The sequence below is a fragment of the Crocodylus porosus genome, unplaced genomic scaffold (assembly GCF_001723895.1).
Source record: "Crocodylus porosus isolate Cpor-Errol unplaced genomic scaffold, CroPor_comp1, whole genome shotgun sequence".
Lineage (NCBI taxonomy): Eukaryota > Metazoa > Chordata > Crocodylia > Crocodylidae > Crocodylus > Crocodylus porosus.
The window spans coordinates 39,764,400-39,773,617 of record NW_017728949.1 but is presented as its reverse complement, the minus strand read 5'-3'; the positions used below and the strand labels follow the sequence as shown (position 1 = coordinate 39,773,617).

The 9,218-nt window shown below is 48.8% G+C and overlaps 1 protein-coding gene across 1 annotated transcript in view; it reads right to left on the bottom strand.

Moving 5' to 3' along the window:
* EVX2 (even-skipped homeobox 2) overlaps window positions 1–2,461 on the bottom strand; it is a 4,965-nt gene extending 2,504 nt beyond the window's left edge. The window contains exons 1-3 of the mRNA XM_019553533.1: window positions 2,038–2,461; window positions 698–966; window positions 4–358 (exon numbers count right to left, since the gene is read on the bottom strand). Of these exons, the coding sequence (XP_019409078.1) occupies window positions 4–358; window positions 698–966; window positions 2,038–2,461 (1,048 nt within the window). The remainder of the gene's footprint in view (window positions 1–3; window positions 359–697; window positions 967–2,037) is intronic.
* Between the last annotated feature and the right edge of the window lie 6,757 nt (window positions 2,462–9,218).

Genomic DNA, 9,218 nt, shown 5'->3' with positions numbered 1-9,218 from the left:
GGCCGGCGGCGGCAGCCGCGGCGGCGGCGGGCGCCTGGTAGAGGCCGGGGTGGCGGAAGCTGCAGAGCAGCTCGGGCCGCGAGTAGGGGTGCGACAGCGCGCGGAACGTGTCGAGCGGCCGCATGGACGTGGCGAAGGGCGCCGCCGCCCCCGAGGCCGCCGCCGCAGCCGCCGCCGCCGTGACGCCCACGTGCGGGTAGTAGTGCAGCGGCACGTGCGAGTGGAAGGGGTAGGGCAGGCTGCCCGTGGCCGCCGCGTGGGTCATCATGTAGGTGTAGAAGCTGGGGTCGGCCGGGTGCGGCCACGACATGGCCAGGCGCTGCCGCTTGTCCTTCATGCGCCGGTTCTGGAACCACACCTGGCGGGACACGAGCACACGGGCTCAGCTCCGGCCCGCCCGCACCCCCCGGCTCCCGGCCCGGCGCGGGGGCTCTCCGCTTCAGTCCCCGCGGGTCTTTGCCTCCCCCCGCCCGAGAGATGCCGCCGGCCAAGCCGCGGCCGGGCCGCTGATGATGAGCCAGGCTGCCGGGGTGGCCGCCCCGGGATGAGGCTGGCGCGGGGTTTCGCTCCGTCCCCTCCCCGCACAGAGGGGGGTGTCCGCTCCCAGGCAGCAGGACGGAGCTCGGACACCGGGCCGCTTTGCAGCTCCCACGCAGCACAACAGCACCCCCCCTGCGTGCCCATCTCGCGGACATACCTTGATGGTGGTCTCGGGGAGGTTGAGCGCGGCCGCCAGCTCGCAGCGCCGGGGCCGAGACACATAGTTCTCCCGGTAGAACTCCTTCTCCAGCCGCGCGATCTGCTCCCGCGTGAAGGCGGTGCGGTACCTCCTCACCTGGTCGGCCCCCGAGCCCGAGCTGCCCAGGGCGTTGCTGCTGTGCAGGTTGGTTATGCTGGAGCCGGAGGAGGAGGAGGAGGAGGAGGAGGCGGTGGTGGTACTAGGAGCCGAGCTGCTCTCTGAATAGCCTGGGCAAGAAACAAACAAGCAAGCAAACAAAGTGAAATAAAGATTTGTTCCTGGCGAGGCGTTTGCGCGCATTAACTGAAGCAGGAGGTGAGCTTCACAGCCTGGTTCTGAACACTGATAATTAATGCTAGCTGTCACCGTTACAAATTGCTGCTGTTAATAGAATCAATAAAGTTTTTGAATCGCTTCATAACCAAATTATTCTAAGTAAATTAGGCTTTTTTAAAAGTAATTATAGAATTCTGGTCTCTGAAGCAAATTAGCCAACCGAGGGCACAGATGCAGGGCACGGTTTCAGAGCTGTGGTACGGCTCTCACGCCGCGATGATCTGATTATAATTAGAAACTGGGAATCAGCTTCTGCAGCCCCGTGAGCTTGCTTATTTTCGTTTGATATAGGCACAATAAAAACGACCTTGCACAAAGATCTGCCCGGCAATGCTTTGTGGGCGACTTTTCTTCCTTGACACGTTTGACAAAAAATGCACATACCATGGCACCTAAGAAAGCACTGATCTTTCCATTACCACACTTCCCAATCAGAATAATTCGCCAACATTTCTTTTAAAGTTGTCACGATACGAGGGCGTTTAATATTCTGTATTACAACAGAAGAAGGGTGAACAATGCCCAATTATTATTGGTGTGAATACACAACGACACATTTTACACGCACAGAGAAAGACAACCACGCACGCAAACACACCGATGCCTAGTTCCTACGGATCTCAAAACCTAATTTATTCCACATACGTATATGTGTACAGAGGGAGAAATAGAGATCGGCGTTAGAGAACGAGAGGAGCAAGAGATTTCCCTGAATATACGTGTGTGGGAATATACAGATGTGTGTGTGTGTGTGTGTATACAGATACGTGTATACTCACACAGACACTTTGGTCTATGAAGACTGTTTAGTGCATCTTGTCTATCGTGAGAAGGCAGCAATAACAACAGTTCCCAGCTTTAGCACGGGCCGTACTGAATTCAGAGAGCTATTTCCAGAGGCCCACAAGTTTTCCCCAAATAAAACTGTACGCTTTAGACGGCGAGGACAAACGAGCAGTTACCTTTGTTATTGTTTTCCTTCAGCTGGGAGGAACTCAGGCTGGTTGGGGAGCGGAGAGCTGAACAGCCCACCTCCACATCACTGTTCATATCTGCCTCTTGAGCAACTTCTGAATAATGGCTAATTTTCTTCCTGCTCTCAGACGAAGGGATTTCGGAGGAGACGCTGCTCTCTGTGTTCTGATGCTGAAGATTGAATAAAGTGTCTATTTCAAATTTGCCTTTGGCAGGGATGTCCCCTATAGTGCTATGCAGAGAGGCGGAAGTTAGTCTAGGGCTGAGGCGACCACTGTGTTGAGAATTTTCAAGGGCCTCCAGCACCGCATTTCCAGCTGAGTCTGACAAATTCGCGAGCCTTTTGCCAGCTGTAGGACTGTGCAGCCCTCTTTCCATCAGAATCATCTCTTTTCTTATTCTTTCCATCATCTCAGCTTTATAAAAAATGTCAAAGTTGCAGGGTTGGTCCTGTACTAATGATCAGCTGCAGCAGGGGCTAATTCACATTCAGCCCGGCAAGTGTCTCTAAATATTATTATCTCTTTTTGAGGGAGGCGTAAAAATTGTGGGATGCCAAAGCGAGGGAATGACTGGTCAAAATGACCTATACATCCTTTCTAGCCCGAAATGTCATTCATCAAAAAGTAGTGCTCGTCATTAAGGTAGGAATGACGCTGTTCGAATAATCATTTATTGTAACAGGTTTATAAGCAAATAAATACAAGCTCCTGTCAGTGGATAATGAAGGCGGCTTCTGAGCAGACAAATATATCCAGGTAGAAAGAAAGAAAGACAAGAAGTGAAGAGTAACGCTCTTGTCCTTAGCTTGATCAGATCTTGCTTGAATTGCTCTGGGGTTTGGCCTCTGGGGTGAAATTGACAGTCTGATTAATAAAATGAGCTGTGCAACATTTCCCCCTTCATTTAGGTGCATCATTATGCTCTGATTTTTGTTTTGTTGCCTTTTAGGTCCTAATGATGCAGCTTCTTTCTCATTTGTCCTCGGACAGAGCTACATGTTAAATAATAGATAATGCTTCTTTTTATTATTTCGGAAGCGGATTTTAGATCGCAACGAGAGAAAATCTTGGCAGAGGGACCTGCGGACCGAGCACACCCCGCGCTCGATTTTATTTACTTTTCCTTCCCAGCCGAGAAGGCATTAGCACTTTTATTTAAGGATGATGCTCGCACACACCCCCATGCACACGAACCGCACACTGGGACTTTTCCAGACTGATGCTGCCGGTCCATACCGCTTTACGTGCATCTACGACAGCTGCCTGGAAATGGTGTTATTTATTGTAATCCCTCTTTTCTAGTCTATTTTCCTCGTTGCATCCTTAAACCCGATCTCCTTTTTACTTGCTGTAATTCTACTTATCGAGGAAACCAGACTATGATTTCCCCCCTCTGGGGGACATGTTCTCTGTTGTATACTTTAATGAAAAAAAAATACAAATCGCCACACAGCGTTAAATGCACGTATGATTTAAAGCATCATATTGCAGCACTGCCATCTCATTCTCTAGACAGGTTTCTCTTTTGTATCCATCCCCCTCCCAGCCCCTCTGCCCGCGAAGATCGACACGCTTAAAAAAAAATTAAAAAATAAAATAAAATAAAATAAAATGACTCGCGTTTATTCTGTCAAGGCTTGGGCTATTCGCGGAGGTACGCTAGTGTTACATTAGCAGCCTTGCCCCAAAGTTACCTGTGGCTCAATTAGCTCATCTGTCCGTTGTTTTCCGGGGTGATCTGGAGTAAAATGTCTCTCTCTTGCTGGAAGGGACACGGGCTACCGAGTTTAGGAGACGTGACTATTGGAAAGTCTCCCCTCAGTGATAACTTTGCAAGTAATAATGACGCTGATGGCAACCATTTAAACGAAGATAAATCCTTTGTCGTTAGCATCTCTGGAGTTCTCTTCAATAGCTGCCCAACCTTGCGTCTCCGCGAGGGTTTTTTTCACCCACATAATATAGTTTTAGACCCGGAGTGTCTGAGTTTGATCGGCGACAGCAATACTCCAATGCTCCCTGGGATTAAATCGGATTTTTTTTTTCAAAGACAGCCTGTTCCTTCTCATGGGGAAGTCACACACAAGTTCTTATGCTTTCGCGCATGATTCATACCTCGAAAATGGGATAGTCGTCAGATTTTTTTTAAATAACGTGTTAAAGTCCCTAAACAGTCCGCGAAATTTTTAGGAAACGTTCTAGGCGCGCGGTTTATAAAATCCACCGCTCGACTCATGCGGGTTTTTTCCGCCCTTTGAAATGTGAATTTAGCTGCTGTGTGGTGGTGTCCTGTGTGCTGCAGCCCAAACCAGAGGAAAGTAAACAGCAACTTCCCCCTAGCCCAGCAGCCTCTCTCAGCGGGTGTAGCACGGACCGGGCGCGCACAGGTTCTACCAGGAGCAACTGGGAGGGCAAAGCCTGCCTACGGCCAGCACAGCACACAGGCACTTTCTGAAATGAGCTTTTCCCCATAAAGAATTGTAAAAGACAGTAACAGATCTGCCTTTCTTACCCCAAAGAGAGGCGATGAGAAAGCGGTATCTTCTCCTGTGCTGGGAGACAGCACCGCCACCTACTTCGATTTTTTTATTATTATTATTATTATTATTGAAAATAAATAAATCTCTTCCCTGGTCTCCCTGGTCTGGGCTGTTAACATGGCGCTAGGGAGACAGCAGCTCCCTGCATGGGAGATGCAGCACCTGGAGGAGCAGAGCCCCTCGCTCCGGGCTTGGGCTCTGTCTGGAAGTGACTGTAAACACAGCGGAATCTGAATTCACGGCCCTCGCCTGATCCGTGTTACAGGGCTGACCCGGGCTGTCCCAACCGTCCCGGAGAGAAGGGACCGGTCCTCCTTAGACACACGCGATGTTTTGCACGCTGGAAGAGTTACTGATGGGTACGACCCCCCGCCCCCCCCCGCCTCCTTAATGTAGAGCTGAGCGCGGCTTCGCCCAGCCGGAGCTCCGAGTCCCCTGCGGGAGGAGGAGAAGCGGAAATCTGTGGTCGGCTTTATTGCTGTCGTTTGGCGCCCCCATCTGTTTTCCTAAATATTTTAACTGGGTTAGTATCTCCACCCCACTTCTTCCTTGGGAACCGCAGCTCGAGCCCAAATCTCCAGCCCGCTCCCAGCCGAATCCCAAGCAGGCTGGTCTTCCAGCAATGCTACTGCACCACCTGAAAAGCAAATTAAAATAATAAAAAAGTAAGAATAAAACGTTTTCTCTGACGGATGAAATGGGCTGCGAGGCACCTCCCCAGCGCGGGGGGGAAATGCCAGACACAAGCTGCACTCTGAATTACCTTTATTAGAGTTATTTTATATTTTGCACCTTTCAACTAGTGCTGATATTTCATTTTATGTAGAACATATTTGAGAATGTTGCTACATTCATGTGCAGAGGAAATGACATGCCATAAAAGACGGTAATAATCTTCTACTAAGTAGATATTAAGTAACAAAAAAGTTGTACACAAAGCAGTTAATCATTCCGCTCAGAAATATGCGCCCACCTACAAACGAGTTATCGGATATTTATATTCCTCGAAAACTAGGTTCGTTAACTGTATAAGTGTTTTTAGTTCTTTTTATTTTCCTTTAAGAAAAACAACAGTGCAGTCTAAAAACTTTCAGCCTACATTTCAAGGTTTGTACTAGTGAGCAAATGTAAAGGAAGTCACAGAGACCGGGGAAACTATGTGAGTTTTTGCTAGACTGAGCTGTTTGCTCAGTCACTGGAAGTTTAAATAGCTGCGTAGGCCTATAGCCAAAAAGCCCATATTTTATCTTGTAAGTTATTACTTACGGCACCAAAAATATTTCAACCAGGCTTATTAATCCTGAACTGGAAAAAAAAATTACCCGACTTAATTGACGTGATACTTATTAAATCGACCAACATTTCCAGCAGCCTTTCATTAGTCCAACCAAGTGTTCTTGGGAATCCTGAGTAAACATTTGTTTCCTCCTCAGCTGCGGGGCTCAGCGACGAGCTGCAAAGTGTTATTGCTACTGCAGGTAACAACAGCGCCTCGATGCGCTCCCTCGGTGGGAACTCGCACAACTTCTCCTGCTGTTTCAGTCTCATTTGCCTCCAGCAGGCTAACTCCTCTTCTGCATTGCTTTTGACTTCGTTAGGTGTCTTACCCGGCTTAAGCAGTGAGAGATTCATTAGTTTTATCTAACTATTCTTTAAAAAATCGTAACGGAAAGTAGAACAGCACCAGGTCTGGGTGAAACGCCCCATGGGAGCTAATGTTGTCACTAGGAAATATGAACTTTCATTTCTACCCAGGATAACTTTTAAAATCTTTTCTCCTATGTCTCGAATAGGGTGTTTGTGCCCGAAAGCCTGCAATTAAAGTTTTTTTTTCCAAAAATCTAGTTGGTCTAATAAAAGATATCACCTCTACCACGAGTCCTGTTTCAATGTTATTACTATACACTTTCACTTTGCCCTTGATTTGACTACTTACCAGTTGCCATTCCAGCCTTTATTTTCTTTAGGTACTTCCTGCTCTACATGGGATCATAGAAAGCCTGATCCTTACAACAGATTTTTTTTTAAAAGCTTTGTTGATGATCACCCTGAAGCAGCTGTACCTGAAAGTTGGGACTGGCGTGATAATTCGTTTTCTGTGTCACTCTCTTTCCTCTATAGTTAGCAAGAGAGAGAGACTTTTCAACTGCGTGGTTTCCACCATGAAACCTGGAAAGTCTATTTCTATTATACAAGGCAACAATACAGTTCATCCCGACTTTAATCTGCCTGCTAAGCCCAGACTGGAAAACTTGTGGGGCCATCTAGTGACAGACCCGCGGTACCGCACCGTGTGCTGAAACAGGGCAGGGCTGAGAGGCTCGGCGTGAGAGAATGGCTCTCCGGCTTACACCTCCAACTCCACTAAACTGGAAGCCATTTGATATTGTTGTTGAAGACTTGCTGCTGTGTACAGGAGCTGCCTGGAGTTTTACTGGAAACATCAGTGCTCTCTGTGAGCCCGTATTCTTCTCTTCTCCACCATGTAATGACATAATTAGAGTATAAATACCTATACATGTATCTACTTCCCTACATATACTGATTCTACATTTTTAATGGGAGGTAGAGAAGACTAGAATCATTATGCAAACCGGCACCCAACATATCCTCTAATTAGTCGTGCTTTTAAAGTAATTAATTACCTACCAAGGTAAATACACAACACAAGTCCCATTCAAGGACAGCGCTGGGCACATCCATTGTGTCTTTTTGTGACCAGCTTTACAAATGCGCAGTATACCGCTCGGCTCAAATTATCAATTTTATCTTGTGAAAAAGTTACTTCAATTTAAACGGAATATTTTATGTTAGTGCACAGCAGCGAACTTGCACGCAAGCTCAGGATGAGTTATAACTGTTACCACTGCTTTCGAGTAATGAAACCTTTACTACTAGTTTATGACCTCAAAAAATCTGCGTTAAACACTCAGGTGTGTTTAAAAGTTTGTAAAAGTCTAGTACAGGCGATTAGATAGAAGCACAGGGTGAAATATTTCATTATTCAAAATATAGTTTTATTTTCAAAAAACGTTACATGGCTGTATGAAGCTTTGAGCAGACGTGAGACTGATTTCGAAAATGTATTTTGACAGATATTCTTCCACTACACTTCAGTTTTCTCTACTGCTATTGCTGTTTCAAATGTCCTGTCCTTCCACTTACAAATTAAAACAGCATACAAGTTAATATTAAACAAGGAAAGGGGGCGGGTTGGGAGAAAGTTCTTTTGAAATCCCAATGATTTATTCTTGTCCTACTTCTGTATGACTGAACGAAATCTGAGGGAACGAAAATGTGATACGGTTTTCCCCCCTGCAGCACACAACAGTAAATGATTAGACTCAGCAATGATTTTAGAAAGCAATCGAAAGAAAGAAATCGAGTTAAAATATTGCAAAGGACAGGAGAGTGTTACCCAAATACGATCACAGGGCAGTGAGGAAAAGACGTAAATAGAGATGAGGAGGACGGGACATGAGATGAGGAGGACGGGACATGCGTGTGTTTGCTGGGGATGAAACGAGGAAGTGAAGGGGAGACAGTAAGACACTAGTGACTAACGCCAACAGGTTTTACGAGGAGAGGGATTTTAACACTATCTCTGCTGGATCTGTCCACATGTTTTCGAGGAAATTAGATAATTTCAGAAACCAGAATACGCGACTCTTCTTTGGAAAAACTCGGTCAGTTTCCTGCCCGCCGCGCTTGAAAACTAGCTCGTTGGTTATGCTGATGGCCGTCGTATTGCTACATGGAAAATGTAAGACAGATAAAGAGGATGTCCACTGACTGTCTGCCAAAGGGATGGCAAGTCTCTCTCCAAAAGGCGGAATCTGGAGAAAATATCCTGCTCTTCTAACAAGGGGCAGAGCTGCCAGTTACAGCTGCCTCCTAGAAGACGGTTTTGTTCCCGCAGGTAGGAAGCGATAAGAGACTCTCTTCCAACACGTCACTACCCACAAGGGTACCGGTCGCACAGAAACCAGCCTCGGGCACCGCTCAGGGCTGATCCGCGCAGAAGCGCCCCGCCTAGACAACAGCAACAGGTCGCAGCCCGCGGACACCGTGCGGGATTTGCGGCGCCTGTCCATGGCCCCAACCATGATCGTTGTTCCTCCCGTCCACGGTGCCCTGTGGGCCGGGCAGGACAGCACGGCAAGGCCGGGATTTTACACCCCCAAACGCACCCCGAAGGGTTCACTGCTAGACCCTGAAGCGCGGAGCTCGGCCGCACCCGGGATGCGGGGAACCAGCGCAAGTGCGGCAGGCAACGGGTCTGCTCTGGCGGTGCCGTAAAGGCCAGCTCCAGAAGTCCGCGGCTGTGCCGTGCCGGGGTCAGGGGCCGAGACCCGCCGGCTTGGGCAGGTCTCTCCCGGTTCCCCGCTCTGGGGCCGGCGCCGAGGCGGAGCGGCGCAGGGCCGGGGGACTGCACAGCTCCCGGGGACACTCCCGCGCCCGCCATACAGCCCCGAGTGCTTGCGCCGGACCTCCCTAGCCCGGGCAGCAAGCGCGCGCGGCTCGGCCCCCGGGGCGCGGATGAGCGGGGCGAAGCGGGGCGAGCTCCGGAAGGGAGCGGGGCGTGGGCATGGGCCTCGCTCTGCCGTGCCCCTGCCCTTGCCCCGC